The 17,406-nt window shown below is 30.0% G+C and overlaps 2 protein-coding genes across 2 annotated transcripts; both read right to left on the bottom strand.

Annotated features, from left to right (window-relative positions):
• Nucleotides 1-4,776: 4,776 nt before the first annotated feature.
• Nucleotides 4,777-5,576, bottom strand: LOC120147304 (transcription factor bHLH162-like). The gene is made up of 3 exons (XM_039160711.1): nt 5,417-5,576; nt 4,981-5,307; nt 4,777-4,872 (listed from the first exon to the last, which is right to left on the bottom strand). The coding sequence occupies exons 1-3, from the start codon at nt 5,537-5,539 to the stop codon at nt 4,777-4,779; spliced, it is 546 nt and encodes a 181-aa protein (XP_039016642.1). The 5' UTR covers nt 5,540-5,576.
• Nucleotides 5,577-13,268: 7,692 nt separating this feature from the next.
• On the bottom strand, nt 13,269-15,498 carry LOC120147303 (L-type lectin-domain containing receptor kinase VII.1-like; the record flags this gene model as incomplete). The annotated part of the gene is made up of 1 exon (XM_039160710.1): nt 13,269-15,498. A coding segment is annotated over one exon (2,109 nt), but the record flags the coding sequence as incomplete, so codon positions are not given.
• Nucleotides 15,499-17,406: the final 1,908 nt, after the last annotated feature.

Here is a 17,406-nt window from a genome sequence, read left to right as displayed (position 1 = left end):
CAAATTAATTTTATATAATCTAATATATTATAATATACCTTAAACTAATAAACTATTTCTTTTTATTATAATATAACTTAGTTAAAATAACAAACTAATTAAGCACTAATTAATTTTTTTATAATATAACTTCAACTTCAACGAACAACCTAATATACGTTTAAAGACACTAACAAATTAATTAATATTTTTTTATATTTAATAACTTAAACTAAGAAACTAATTAACTAATTTTTTATATAATATAATATATAACTTAAACTAATAAACTAATATAATATAACTTAAACTAACAAACTAATAATTTATACTAACAAACTAATTAACTAGATTTTAGTTTTACTCTAAACCCGAAACTAACAAACTAATAATTTCATATAATAAACTAAATTAAACAATAAAAAAATTACCTCACGAACTATGTTTGAGCCTTTATCTTCTTTTCTTCTTCTTCCTTTTCTTTCTCTCGGCAAAGTTTATATATGCTTATGCTTCTGGTTCTGCTTGTGCTTCTACCCTAAACCCCATATCCTTTATATAAACAACTGAGCGTTAGACAGAGTCATTAAATTTGACTGTTGAACAAATAATATTAGCATTGCATCGTATAACTATTGAGCATTGAAAGACTGCAATTGAACAATAATATTTGCTGCATTTGGCAGCTAAATTAACGCTGCAATAACGCAACTATGGATGCAACACATGCAGCTACGGATGCAGGAATCTCCCAGCTATGGATGCAACGCATGCAGCTACGGATGCAGGAATCTCCCAGCTAGAATCTAGCTGCAACGAAGCTTGGTCGCCGAGACTCCATGGCGACCTACCTACCACGCCGTGACTCCATGGCGACCTACACCGTTCGACGTGCATGGCCCATGCACAGTTCCCACGTCCCATGCACAACTCTCACATGCATCCCACAACTCCCCCAAGCATGCTCCAATACTATTTGATTGCATGGCGACCAACACCTGCTCCTTTGCAAAACACCACACAGGTCGCTCGGATGCCATGGCGACCTCCAAGGTCGCCCGGATACCATGGCGACCTCCAAGGTCTCCCGGATACCATGGCGACCTCCAAGGTCGCTCGGATGCCATGGCAACCTCCAAGCTCGCTCGGATGCCACTGTAGAATTCACCCCATTTCAGCAATTAATATGGGATGTGCATTATCTCGTGAATAAAAAAGTTCGAGAACATTATCTCGTGGATTCACCCAATTAAATGAGTCCCCAATCAATACAAAGCTGTCTATTTACCCTATCCACTCTATTCATATCATGCATATACAACTTAACTCTATTCATATCTGTGGATATTTTGTTTATTAATAAACAATAATATTTTAAAAAAAATCATTTCTTATAAAAAATGTATTGATATTTTGTATCAATTAAATAAATTTATAATTAAATGATTTCTAATATACTTTATTGTTAAATATTATTTAAAAAACCTATTTATGTTTTAATAATATATAAATAATATTCATATTTTAGTAATTAAATATTAGTATAATTAACACTATTTATTTTTTTTTGAATTAATCACTGTTATCTAATCTATTGACGACTATTTCATATCGGGTACTACAGAGGCGAAGACGACTGTCTCAACCTAGTTTACTCTATTCGCAAACGTCAGGATTTGAATCCATAACCTTGCTTAAGGAATCTAATGCCTCATCCCACTAGATCATCTGATTGTTGGTAATACTATTTATTATTTTATACTAATATTTTTTAATGTTATATTATTAGTTATTTTAATATTTAATACTATAAATATCAGTATAATTAATAACCCAAATTGTTTCTTCTTGTGCTTAAAACGTAGGCCAACAGCCCTCCTGTAGTGTGTAGTAACTCTAGATGAATGAAATGCTTAAATTGTCCGCATTTACTCTAAATGGTAAATGAAGAAAAAAAATATTAACTAAAAAAAATTCATGCCTATTTAGTAGGAGTTAAAGTGATAATACATTTAGATCATGCTACAATAAAGTATTTTATTAAAAAAAATATTGTTTAGAGTTAATTTCTTTTTTTTACTTAGAGATTAAATAAGTCTTTGTATTTTTAATTAAAATCAATTATGTCCTAAAACTTAGTTAAAATAATTAATTTAGTCCATATGCCACATAATCATTCAAATGTATACTCTATGTTAGCATCATAGACTATCATATCAGTATAGTGGACCACCACATCAACATCATTAACTATCACATTAGCATTGTAACTATTATAAGATAACGTCATGCATAATGATCGCCCAATAAAACAGACACCAAGATTTTACGTTAAAAACTCTTTCGAGAAAAACCACGAGCAGAAGATGAGAAAATTCACTAATGTCAAGAGAAGAAGAATACAATATGAGTCCTCATGGACAACCTAATTTTAAACTCTAATCTTTAGTATCTATTTATAGTGATAGATATTTGATTGCAAAGGAAACTTAGAAATTAGAAATCTACTCAAAGTATGTTTTCTACGTAAATGAAAAAAAATAAAGTTTTCACTTCTAATCAAACAAGGTTTTTTTAGTTTCCCAAATTTATATATTAATTAATTTGTGTCACTTTAAATTTTAGTCAAACTCTAACAGTAACGAGCATAGTTGGTTAAAGGATAAAATTGATGTAGTTAAATGACATCAAGACAAAATTGGTGCAATAAAAAAGTAGGGACAAATTAAAAAAATTAATTAATTATTTAAAGATTATATAAAAAATATAAATAGACAAAATACCATCATAATAACATTAAAAATAATTCAAATTAAGATTAATTTTCAATAAATTGATATATAATTAACTCACGAGTCGTGACATTAAACTTAGTCAATAATTTAATTATTAGTATAACATATAATACTTCATTTAATTTTGTATTGATGTACTTTTTGTTATAAATAATACTCCGAAACAACGTCTTGCGTACTGTTACATCAACAACCCAATATTGCCAATATTCTTATGTTAAGCCCTATTTGCCACTTGTCTAAACAGTTTATAAATGTATTTTAAATTATAGATAGGATCGGGGTGGGTTAGAAGCACAACTTTTAATAAATTATATTAAAAAATTAAAAGGTACGAAATTATACTTTTTTCCTTCAGATTATTAAATAAAAAAAGATAGAATGGTCATCAAAGTTTCTAGTTCATTCCACGCAACACAAATAAAAGTGACAAACGTCATGCATCTTGTGTCATACAAAACACGATGAACGAATTTATTCTTTTCAATTTCATAGAAAAAGAAAAAAAGAAAAATTATTTTATATGAACCAACTTCCTACAAGCTTCTTCCCTCGAAACACGACTTCCATAACTGACTTCACCTTCCATCTCAGTATATATATATATATATATTCATAGTATATTAATCTACAAAGAACATAAGGAAATTTCCGTGAAAATTTTGTAAACATGCTTTCATATTGAACTTGTTGCAGACATCTTTCTACGAGAATGTAACTTTTGCAAAAAGATGTTGCCAATAACCATGAGTCAATTATTGCGGTTCCAACGAGTCAGTCATGGAATGTTTCTTTTCGTTGGTTCATTGGTATTTCCATATTGATGCAAACAAAATGGTTAAAAAGGAAACATACGAGTAAAAATGAATATTTCTTTTCTTTTATTGGGAAAAGAAATGTACAAATCTTAATTTGATCGATATTTTTTTATTATAAAATCTTTGAGATCGTGAGTCTGAACACTTTTAATACAATAATATTTTATTATCTAAAAATTAAAAAAAATCTTTAAAATAAAAATAATTAATTGATTTAGTTCGTTATAAAGCAACGATCGAACTTGAATAATATCAATAAATACAAGGTGTTATGTTTCACTAAAATAAATTTTGTTACCTAATCCAAAGTTAACAAATACTCAATTTTGTTACGAGCTATAACAAGAAGACCTCATATGGTGATAGACCAATAGTTTTTAAGTATTCTCTAAACTTTATCATATTCAACAGTAATTATAAGTAAGATTAGGAACGGAGTCACGTTATAGATGGGAGGAACAATGTCCCCCAGATTTTGATGGTCCAATTATTTTTTAAGTCACTAATAGTTTTGAAACTATAATATTTAGGTCCTTACCCCTCTCAATTTTTTTGGTATAATTGTTTTTAAGGACACTGTTATCTTTAAAATTAATAAAATTAAGCACGGATCCCAAATTTGACTGGTTTTATTACTTTTTAAGACCTTTGAATTTTGAAATTAGTGAAATTAAACCATTAATCTCTTAATTTTTATGATTTATTTACTTTTAAGACCCTATTTGTTTTAAAGTTAAACAACTTGTCCTATCATAGATCAATCCTATCTCCGTCCCCAGGTAAGATGATAATAGAATTATATATAGATCTACTAGGTATAGCTATAGAAAGAGTACCCAAAGAAGTTTTCTTAATAACCCAATAAGGTAAACATACACATAAATGTTTAAATTGAACCCAAGCTATAGATTAAACAAGGCAAAAAGGAATGTTATTCTCTTTAGAAATTTGAGTTTAAGTAATTGTAACCGCCGGATATATGCGCATTATCAATAGATTATAAAAAGTTTTAAATAAATATCACCTTGTATTCATCGTAATCAATATGTAGTTCATAACAACAATATGAGTAGCAGCATTATTTTATGATATGCTAATTATAAGCCGGCAATGGCGTTTCACATTTCTATCTTTCTTAAGAGCTTTTTTTCTAATTAATCAATACTACATGATCTATTCACCGATTAATTCAGATTATTATATCCACCAACATCGTGCACAAACTTCTTCAATCTGTCAGATATCCTGGCAGCTCCATAATCTGGTGATCCCTCCCCAATCTACACCATTTTGAACCCAAAAATTCCCAGAAATCAATAATAAAAAAAAAGTTCATTAGAAAAAGGGTAAATGAAATTAAAGTCATTAAAGGACAACAATGAGTGTACCGTAAGATGAATGGTGTGTAGAATAGTATCATCATCGACAACAGAGAAACTTGCATTAACAATCTCAGCCCTTTCATCGTGTAGAATACGGATTGTTTCATTGAAAATGAACTGGCTGTTGAACCCGGCGGCGTTCAACGCAATCACCAAAGACGAAGAACCCATTTCTTGAATCTGGATTCGAGGGGATTTTGAACCCTTTTCTTGACTTTTGATCAATCCCATTAAGCCGTCTCTCTTTTCCTTCATTCTCTTCAAGTTTTCCTTCAAACTTTTTATGTAATTCGCAGCTTCATCTAGTTGGTCAGGCAGTGATGATGCCGCTTCCTGCATTATAGGAAAAGAAAGGGAGGAAAAACCCAGACTTAGCAAATATTTGTGCACGTTTTTGGAGCAAGTTTGAAGGTGAAAGATTAAGAGAGAGAGAGAGAGAAACCCTAGAACTCTGATGTGGAACGAGAGAATTGAGCTTAGAGCAGAGAGCTTTCATTTGATTTCTCCTGTTTCTCTCGATGAATTTCCTATCTAATTTTGAGGAATTAGGGTTGTTGAGGTCCATGGATATCCAAGTATTTTCTTTGAGAAGCAAATTAAAGCAGCTCACCACAATATTGGATTCTCATTCAAGTAACAGATGTTATGCTTTATACTACTTTCGTTTGACTCAATAGTTCCTAGTCAACAGGTCATATTTTGATATTAGTGCTTATATTATAGGTAAGTTATATATTTATTTATTTCATTTTAATTTTCATATTTTTAAAATTAAAAAAATACTATAATTATGATATCCGATCTATTAATCGATAAATTCAGATTGAATCCTGCATAGATGGCTAGAATCTTATTTTAGCGATAGAATCTTGTTTTAGATAAGAGCAATTGACAATTGAATCCATTTTCTTTCATTATTTTCGTATTCATATTACGGTGAAAAGAAAGTTTGGCTCCTAGTTATTTGAGAATAACAATGCTACTGCGTTTCTCGATCCTTTAACTTAAGATTAGTTCTATTTTTTGATGTGACAGGGAAGTGTTATAACTTATAACTCCACGGTAGAATGTAATCTCGACGTGATAGAAGTCGTCAATTCTAGTCCGATTATCTCTAAATCTTATGTATTTTTGTTATTTATTTTACCATACTCCCCGTATTATCAAATAAGAATAGATAAGAGACTCGTGAAATTGACGTAAGAAGATAATTTAACATAATTGAACTATAGTTTAAAACATGATCAAAATATTAAATTTCAAAATATAAATAATTTTTTTTAATTATAGGATGAACATAAGGTAACATCTATTCAAAGATTCTCAATTATATTGATAATGAGCGTTTATACTCACGCATACATGATGCTTAAATCTCAGACTTCCAGTAATAACAACAACTCACCGAGATCACTTAATTCGTACAATGCATACTTAATACATAATTAGATATGACCAAATTAAAATAAACCCACTAAATTCATAACTTACTATAATGGAAAGATTAGTTAAAGGATTTAACCCTTGTCAATATACAAGACGCTCATCCACCCAGCATATGAATATGTTTTTGCACGTTTAATATTTTAATAATTTTATAATCATATTTCATAACTTATTCATATAGATTAAATTATTAGAATATTAATCTTACTATTTCTCGGAGATTATAAATATATATAAATGATTAAATGAAGAGATAGCTGGGGCCTGGGAGAAGGTTTGCTAGGTATGAACCGGTGGTGGAGTCTCTGTAGGGCTTAGTGGACTGCCATTGACCTGTTTTAATTATTCAGAAAGATACATACACACCAAAGTTTTTACATATACATGTGGCAAGTGATAAAATCAAGTAACGATTGATATGAAAAACAAATTCAAGATCTATTATTTTAAATCATTAAGAATAAAAAAGTTAATACAAAGCCTATAATACATGTAATATATTAGTTATTTAATTGAATATTATATTTTATGATAATTTTATATATGATGTATATGATTATAATTATGAATTTTAATTCAATAATAAGATATATGATTTGCTAAATTTTCATATGATTTTTTTGTTAGTACGAGGTGATTATAAGATAATATATGTTTATAATATGTTTTAGCTTTGACCATGCACACACATTACAAACGTGGCTGCTCAAACTCAATACATCAAAAGACATATTTTTTTAATTACCAAAATCACTTAATAAATTTATTACGACGTAAAATTTATTATAGTAAACATAAGAATGAATATATAATTTAATTAGAGTAAACTTCTGACAACGCACCTAACTAATTACTTTCCAAGGAAACGAGTATCAGCATTTGGGAGCACCTATTGATTTGATTTTGACCATGACCTTAGAAGTTTGGTACAATGTTTTTGTTTCAAAAGAAAATATATTATAACTATATTATTATTTGCAGGGACGAATTTACGTTATAAGTGGAAGAGGCGATTACCCCTTAACTTTTATGTTCTAATTACATTTTAAACCATTGAAAATTTTGAAATTATAATTAAGTTTTTGTCCCTTTCAAAAAATTTTGGTATAATTTGTTTTGGAATACTCTCAGTTTTAAAATTAATGGAATTAAGCCTTGACCCCAAATTTATCTAATTTTATTACTATTTAAGACCTTCTAATTTTAAAATTAATAAAATCAAACTCTTAATCTACTAATTTTTATGATTTAATTACATTTTAAGACTCCATTTATTTTAAAGTTAAGCAACTTGCCCCCTCATAGTTTAATTATGACTCTGTCTCAGATTATTTGATAGTATATTGTAAATAAAAATAATATTAAACTTTTATTATTTAATTTTTATATTTAAAATTTTATTTAAAATGATACTTATTAATATCTGAACATTGTTAATAAGATTATTTTTCCAAGTAATAACTAGAGTTAACCATCAGAATTGTCACTTACCATATATATTTATACATTTTAGCTCATTAAATTTAAAAAATTACGTTTTGGTTACCAATTTCAGAGAAGACAAATATTACATAATGGTCAAAATTTGTACCCACAATATGTATACATTGTGATAATCAAATAACGATTCCTAGGACACAAACCATGATGTACAATAATAAGTCGAGACACATGGATCGTCAACACAATATCATTAAACAATTTATCTCAAATGAAATTAATCTCTATTTATTTTATAAAATCAAAATATAATATTGCAGATCCGCTAACTAAAACGTTGAATCAAGATCAAGTTGATAAAACATCGAAAGGAATGAAACTAAAACTTACGAATATTTAATGCTTTATGTAAAGAAAAGTTTAACTTAGTTGACTGGAGATCTCAAGATATAGATTAAAAGGGATAACCTAATTGCGTAGACCTTTTAAGCAAAATGTGGTAGAATCTTATCCATAGCCCGTTCTTATTATATAAACAGTGATGAAAAACGAGATAGATTAAGCAATGCTTTTGATGATCACTTATGTGAGGCTGAAGTGGAGATGTTTTAAAGAAACTAATGATGTATAGTACTCTAAGATCTTGCATAACTAGGAGATGTCCACGGTTATATGGAAATAACCATGAGAACTAAAAACCTTGTCACGCATGTAGTTGTGTGAGATATACTATTGTTTACACAAATGATAAGACAATTCAAAGACTTCACATCTACTGGTCAGTTGGTTAAGTAAATATACATTCACAAGGAAATATGGTTGATGCCTATCTATCCCTTGCTACTATCAATCGTAGATTTTATTACCACATCAGCCAATATTTTGATTAAATCGTCAATTTCATTCATGCGATGATTGTTGAAAAAAAATAGATTTTTAGAAACTTTGAGGCATATTTTCAATAGGTAAAAGTGGAGATTTGAATCATAAAATTATGATTTTATATTCTATTCCATTAGACTTTTACAATGATATATCATTTATTCAAAATGATTGAGTGAGAAATTGGTACTCAAAGTAATGTGTTCAATTCGATTGGGCTTAGAGATATTTTAGCCCGATATGGAAAATTATTTTTTTCCTTTATCAAATTAGATCATATCTTTTAAAATCATGTTTGGATTTTTTTTTTAAAAAAAAGGAAAACTAAGTTGAATCTAATTGCTTTATCAAATTAGATCATATATTTTAAAATCCTGTTTAGAATTAAAAAAAAAAAAGGAAAACTAAGTTGAATCTAATTGCTTTTTAATCAGACATTATTTTAAGTAATTGTTACCTTAATTCATAAGACGAAAATATCATGCATTAATATTTCCTCGATTTTCATACGAGAATATTATATATTAATGGCGTATATTTAATGCTCCATTATTCAAACTTTCCAATATTCTTCAATGTGAATATTCTATCTAAATTGTGTAAAACTATAAGGTTAAGACACACAAAAAATATTTTCTCTAATCTCAAGTAGTTTTGGTTATAGGAAAAGGGATCAGTTACAATTCGCTAATCACTACAGTTGTGTTATTATTGTGTACATCTCATTGTTGTATCCTGAGAGACAATCGACTACCATTTCTCCAAAACATAGGGGCGGACGAATATATCTTAAAGAAACTATGTAAACATATCTCAACGTCTATTCTCATTTGATTTTATGACTACTAATGAGTAAAGGATCTCTTATCGTCCTTATTTTTTGTTCGATTCAATTATTTTATTCCAACTTATTATTTTTTATTTTCTCGGATCTTATTTTTGTCTAACAAATATTATAGGAATCGGGGTTGAATTAAAAATTTTTAGGGGTGAAAACATAATTTTATCATTATTTTGTTTAATAAATTTAAACCTTTTTAAAGAAAGTAAAAGATAAATTTATAATTTTTGGAAAGAGTAAAAACCTTTTTTGATGCACAATAAAAACATAAATAATAAACATGAGTAAAAAGGGATCCAATTAGTAGAAGGCGTGTCCGGGTAAGTCCTCTAAATTGGTAAAATTGTTCTTTAATCTTTTTAAATAGGGTAAAGTACATATTTAATATTTAAATTATTACTTTTATCCTGTTTTGATACTTAAATTTAACTTTTTCCTAAAATTATACTTAATATTTAATTTAGGTTTCAATTTAATACCCTACTATTAAAAAAATAACAGAAATGTTAACGATGTACTTTTTTATTTTCTCAATGATAGTGTTACCTTATGGTAACATGTCAAAATTACCGTTAAGTAAAAAAAAATAGATATATAAAGCCCAACAAATGAATTGTTATATTTTGGAAAAAACACAAAATAAGGATTTGATAACTCGCATATTTTTCGTTAAATTTAAACCTATTTATTTTAAAACTAAATAATTTACTTTTTATAGTTCAATTTTAATTTCGTTCTTAATCAGATAAATGAACATGATTATTTCTTGTAGAATTTAGACCAAAACACACATTTACTTGTGTCGTCAAACATGTTGGGGGCAATCACAACACCAAATAAAACTAAATTAAAATGAATTTTTCAGTGCTCATCACTCTTATAGCAGTGGTTCAAGTAATCAGCATGCTTAAAGTGGTTGATTTTGACTCTTTAATCTTATCTGATTAATAATTTACTAATAAATCTTATCTGATTAATAATTTATTGTTGATGTTTTTAAGTACGTATCTTTGAAATATCTTCACCAATTAGTATCATTAAATGAACTCTCCTTAAATCGTATCTTTATTTAAATTGCACGCGACACGTGGTTGACGGAGGTCAACTAAAAAGGTATCTCAAGCAACTTTAGGATTTTCTGTTTAAATATTGTTTCATTTGTTCCAATTTTTTTTTATCTTTTTAAATTATTTGGGTAAAGTATAAGATTGTTTATTTCGTTTAAATTTTATACATTTTTTCTCACCGAATTTAAAAAATATAATATCTTGTTACTTTCGTTTTTATTTAATTAAGATGCGATTATTTAAGATTAACTGAGGTTAGACCTTTAATGGATGACTGATGTGGCACAATGAATTAATAAAATTAAAATAGGTAAACTATACAAACGGTCACTAATGTTTTGTAAGTTTTCATTTTCCTCACTAAAATTCAAAAGTAACAAATCGATCACTAAAACATCAAATTGGTCATTGAACAATGATTTTATATATAATGTATTCCAAAAACTTTCTAATTTTATGTTTATTATTCGAAATATTTAATTGCTTCGTGTCTAAAAAAATGTACAAAGATTTAAACGAAAGTAATCAAATCTTAATTAAATAAAAACGAAAGTAACCAAATATTATATTTTTTAATTCAGTGAAAAAATGTTCAAAATTAAAATGAAAGTGATGAAACTTATAGTCTATCCAATTATCTTATTCAGAATTAACAAATGTTAATTTGTACTTTCATATAGTAAATGTATATGTATTTTTTTCCGATAAATTCTTCATTGAGTGTCCAAACTATCTTTTTTTCTTGACAAAAATATTCTTAAAATTGTGTTTGTGTTTAAGAGATAGAGCCAGTATCGATTATTATATTTTGTAACCAACAATTAGTTGGCCTAGTTGGTTGAAGTATCGAATTATTTAAACAAAGGTGAAAAATTCGAATCCTGACAACTGCAATGAAATAAATTGGATTGAAATGAGGGCCTCAATAATAAGCCCTCGACAAATCTTGATCTAGATTAATTAATTAATAAATAATAAAATCTAAAATCTAATCTAATTGTTTATCTAACCTTTTTAATGGTACAATTACATATTTAGATTTTCTAAATGTATGTAGGTAATTTATATTTTTTTTGTAATCATATTTCTAACATTTTAAAACTTACATTATTCATTCTTAAAATTTTAAAATTTAATTTTTTAAATCTCAGAGATATATTATTTCTTAAATTAAATAAAGTTAAAATTAAGTATGATAAAATAAAATATAAAAAACAAATAATTAGTTTCATAAAATAAACTGTTACGTGTCTCATTTAATTATTCTCAATAAAGTAGTTATTGGAGCAGAATAATCTGGTTCATATGTATTAATGTGATATGGAGATATTGCATGGGTTTTTAGTGAGTTTTAATGCAAATGGTGATTTTTTTATGCAAAACAAAAGAAAATTCCGTCCTGCCGGTTCGAACCAGCAACCTAAGGTCACTCTGAGTAAGTCCGCTCTAAGAAATGAGGTAAGGTCGGACTGATGATAGTGATCGAGAGTCAATTCTATATATTCACATATTTAGAAACGTAGACTGCATTTTCTCTACCTGCTTTGTAATATTGCTGTCAATAATGAGCCAATGATTCAGACAGTAGCTTTAAGTTTGAATCCGGACAGTTATTGACGAAAAGAAAAATGAATAGAGGTTGTAATAATGTTGCAGTAGCAGCTTTAGGTGCTTTAACATTCTGGCTTGCAGTTACAACTTACAACCAATTAAAGAACGTCTTAAAACAAAAGTGTTGTTACCTTTGCTCCTCTTGCTAATTTGGCTTAAATGAGATGAAAAAACACAAAGATGTTGCAAAGGGTCATGGATATGGAACAATGAGATGAACTTTGATTTTGCAGAATTATGGAATTATCTACATTTGGGTTTCGGTAGAAATGAATAATACTATCTCGGTTCATCATATATGTCAATACATCAGAGCAGCTAATTGCAGCTTTAATGAATCCTCTATACAAAAATTAATGGATTTCAGGGAAATCCAATTACAAAATTTGGGCTTAATTGTTGGTTCAAAGAGAGTTGCAATGATCCAACGACACTATATTTTAGCACGAAATGGCTAAACATTTGCCTGGTGCAAGTAATCAAAGAACTAGGTATCGGGTAGGTACGAAGACACCCAAATAGCCTGCAATATTAGCTAACTCAATGTCATATGAGGAATGTTCAGATTATTTTGGTAGAGATAATTAGGTAGATTTCCCATATCACTTTGATGATAGTAGATTGAACTCTTAATCACTCATTAAAACCTATATTGATGAAGAAAGGGTGATGGTGGATTATTGACAGTTCACCTCTTATGGTTTGGATGGAAAATTGTGACTGAAGATTCAAGTGAGTTGAAGAGGAGGGTGATGTACGATGCAGAAAGATCGAAAGAGAGAATTGAGGAATCTCTCTCCAATCTCGCATAAGAGTTTATATGGAAATCTTTAATGTTGGTGTTAGAGACTTGAGAGTATAATGATTATCAGTGCGCTGACAAGACAATTTTCTTGACATAATAATCTAAAACTCATCCTTTTAACTTATTACAATGTGAATTTGAAGTTTGAAACTTTAACATACATATGTACAATGAAATGTCCAAGGCTTTTAACATTTTCAATAACCAAAAAGGCTCTTTCATAACACTAACGTGAAAGAATGAAAAAAAAAAAGTTTAATAGTTAAAAAAAAAACTACAAACGATTGATGCTCTTTAATCTTACAACCCTTCCTCAACATGCATCATCTACCTTCCACTATGGCACTGTTCCATGACAGAGACATGGAAGACGAATGTGACTGTCGGATATCGTCGAGTGTCGGGTGCGACGCGTTCCCGGAGCTTCGAGAGTAATTAGCCCACATATCCCTAGACTTCACCTTTGATAACAAATATGCTTCCATATCTTCGGTTTCCATTTCGAATGGTTCGTTATTCCCTTCCAAGGCAATGACTACCTGCCTCATTGTTGGTCTGGAATCTGGATTCGGATACGAGCAAAGCAACCCTAAATGCAGCACTTTCGTTACCTCCTCCTCGCTGAATCCTTCGTTAGCCTTTATCCGTGCGTCGACTGTGGCAAGTAGTTCGCCTTGCATCATCAACTGCCATACCCAATCAACCAAAGGTGGCTTCCCATCCTCTATAGGCCTTCTCCCACACATGACCTCTAAAATTAAGACCCCAAAACCGAACACATCAGTTTGTGTCGAAGCTCGTCCGCTCCTAACCACCTCGGGAGCCAAGTAACCCACGGTTCCAACCACACGAGTGGTGGTAGCCACTTGACTGTGGCCATGCATTCGAGCTAACCCGAAATCGCCTAACCTTCCGTTCATATCCTTATCGAGCAATACGTTGCTGGCCTTGATATCCCTATGCAGGACCTTGGATTCCCATCCCTCGTGTAAATACAATAAAGCCGAGGCTACATCTTTCAAGATTCTGATTCTTTCCTCGCAATTCAAAATCTTTGTTTCATCACAGTCATGATAAACCCTCTTATCCAAGCTTCCGTTTTCCATGTAATCATATATCAACATGAATGTCCCTTTCTCTTTCTTGCACCAACCTTTCAAACCGACGATGCTCCGGTGTTTTAACCGGCCGAGGCTCGAAATCTCAGCCAAGAACTCTCCCATTCCGTCATTTTCATGCGAAATGCGCTTCACCGCAACCTTGGTTCCGCCTGGTAAAACTCCCTTGTAAACCTTTCCATTCCCGCCGAATCCGATCACGTTTTCGTCCGAAAATCCCTTGGTTGCCGCATCGATTTCTTGATAACTCATTTTATGAGGCCAATACTCGAATTCCCAATCTTCCATTTCAGCTCTTTCCTGTGCTTTCCTCCTTTCCCTCCTAATCAAAAACAGCGAAAGCAAAGCAACTGAAACACCGACGATCAAACTCGCTACCGTTACGCCTGCGATAAACGGTCTACGCTTATGAATAGGAGTTTTCGGGATAGTAAACGACGGTAAACCGGTGGTGACCAATCTTTCACTCAATCCGAAATTCGAATTACTGAAACTCCAAGACAAAATTCTATGACTTTCGACCAACCTCCCAGTTGATGCTGTGAATCCAACATACATTTCATCCTCAAAAACATCAGACAAATCCAAAGAAACATTCAACAATGGCCGCTTAGGCCTTTTTACCCCAACAGGTGCCATAGTAACATTAACAACAGAATCTGCATAGTCAATCCAAACTTGGTAATTCTTACCATTATTAAGCTTCAGTTTCTCGAAATCACTGTTTACCTTGTCGGGCCAGTAACCAGCGGTGTAGGGGCTTGTTGACTTGAGGGAGTTAATGTCGATCCCAACATGGTTATCGTCTATGTCATCGAATTCTTGGTTAGCAAAGACATCGAATTCGACACCGAAGACATGATTGGTCGGGTCGCCGTTGTTTGTAAGATTGAAAAGGCCTAGATGTTGCGATGAGCTGGTTCCATTGATGCCAGTACTGGGTGTGAAGATGAAAACGATGCCGTGTCCTGGAAGTGTATCTTTGTTCCTCGAAGGAGCCATGGAGAAGATGAAGGAAGTGGAGAAAGGAAGAACATGAGAAGATTTCGGGGTCTTTGTTGGGATTTTCGATCTGTAAAGAGCTCGACCGACAGCAAAAGATGTTTCGTTGGTGAGTGTAAGAATTCCGGAATCTATTCGAGCAATACCGTAGAGTAAAAGATTAGTAGAATTGAAGCCATTGAAGACGAAATCGAGAGACGAAACAGAGTGAGAAGACAGGGTTATGAACAAAACAAGAACAGAACAGGGTTTGGGTGTTGTTGATTCTCCATTGCTGCAAAAGCAAAAAAAACCCAGATCAAAGCTTGGTTTTCATGGGATTTGGAAAAGGTGAATAAAGAAAGAAAAACAATGGGAAAAACGTCATGGATCAGCTATCCTGTTAAAAGGGTTTTGAAAGTTCATAGTCAAACATTTTGTTCAACAGATAATGCAAAACTAGTACCACCGCTTCTTCAATGATGTATTTACTGCGTAATAATATTTTGGGTAAACTATACCATTGGTCATCAAACTATTACCATTTTCTATTTTGGGTCACTAATTTGTTTTTGATAAGATTGATCTAACATTACATTTTTTCTATTTTGGTCATTAACCATTAAGTTTCTATTAAAACTTAATGGAGATGATGGTGTGGTGTGTAAAATAATAGTTTTGTCCCTAAAATTTATATATTTTATTGATTTAATCTTAATTCGAATCAATTTAATAAATTTAATCCTCATTACTTAAAATCCTATTAATTTAGTCTTTTTTATATTTCTCTTTGTTCTCTCTCTTCTTTAAACCTAGATTCTGCTCATAGTCGACTACCATATCAGTTATTGTTGATGGATGTTATCAGCACCAAAAAATTTGATATAACTCATTTTTAATTTACTGAACATGAATCTAATATTAATTGAGAAAAATAATAATTGAAACTTAATTTTATAATATATTCACAATGCTTATATATTAATTCATTAATTATATATAGAATTATAATATCGATATGTTTAACAAATAAAAATCATTTAAAACCTTGCAATTCCAGGTGGGTTATTGTAGACAATTGTTTTGTTTGAGACATTCTTACGAGAGTTGAAATTGAAAACATAAAAAAAAGTTTAATATGAAAAAATATTAAATTATAAAGTTTTTTTTCTAGCTAATTTTTTTCTTGGTTAATTTAGTTGTTTAATGTTTTTAATATTATCATTTAGGTGCCTCGATTGCAACACATGTAAAAATAATTTGTTATCTGACATGTGTCACATTTATATTTTGTTTGAAAATTTTATTTTTAAGAGAACTTAAAAATTAATATTTTATAAAAATCTTATTTTCTCCCTTATAATCTCATAAACACCTCAAATGTTTTAGAATCCTTAACTTTAATCGCTTAGTGTGGACTCTTTGCATCAATCGTCGATTGACCACCACCAACATCACAAATGATCGTCGAAGCAACGTGACTATTGTCTAAAGGTTTGAGACGATGAAAAAGGTGATGGATGGTCGATGGGTGGGCAGTAACAGATGAGTGGTTGGAGATGATCGATGATGAGAGTAGATGGATTAAAACTAGAGATTTTAAGATTTAAAAAAATAATAATAATTTGAAGGTTTTTTAAATAAAATTTTCAAACTTTTATAATTAGATAACATTTTTTTAATGATTATGATGAACGAAACATTTAAATGATAATGTTGATAATGTTAAACATTTAAATTGACCGTAAAAAGTTTAAGTAAGAAAAAATGTATAGTTTTGATATTTTTTATATTAAAAAATACAATATTTATTTGTTAAATGATGGAGCAAACAAACAAACCGTCCAAAAAAATATAATAATTAAATAATATTTAAAAGGGCAATTTTCATAATAAAACATTGTTTATGGTTGATTGGTGTTAGCTTTAATAGTTTAAGACAGAGAAGCCGTCCGTCCTGGATTCCGGCGTTAGGGCGCGCCGTTAGTGGCTTACAGCTAATCATTTTTGTCATTATTTACTTTGTTTATTCCTAATAGCATATTAGAGTAGCATTAAACGTATCAAAAGATTACACTCTAAAGATAATAAATTTAATAAAAATATATAATTCTTTTTTAATATTATGATTAAACGATAGTAATATTTGTTCAGAATATTTCTTAACTATCGATAATATATATCTTATAAACATAATTAATCAAACTCGTAACTTTTAGAGAGAACAACACTCAATAACGA

Source organism: Hibiscus syriacus, unplaced genomic scaffold, assembly GCF_006381635.1.
Source record: "Hibiscus syriacus cultivar Baekdansim isolate YM2019G1 unplaced genomic scaffold, ASM638163v2 tig00110937_pilon, whole genome shotgun sequence".
NCBI classification, from domain to species: Eukaryota; Viridiplantae; Streptophyta; class Magnoliopsida; order Malvales; family Malvaceae; genus Hibiscus; species Hibiscus syriacus.
This window is presented reverse-complemented; position numbering and strand designations above follow the sequence as displayed.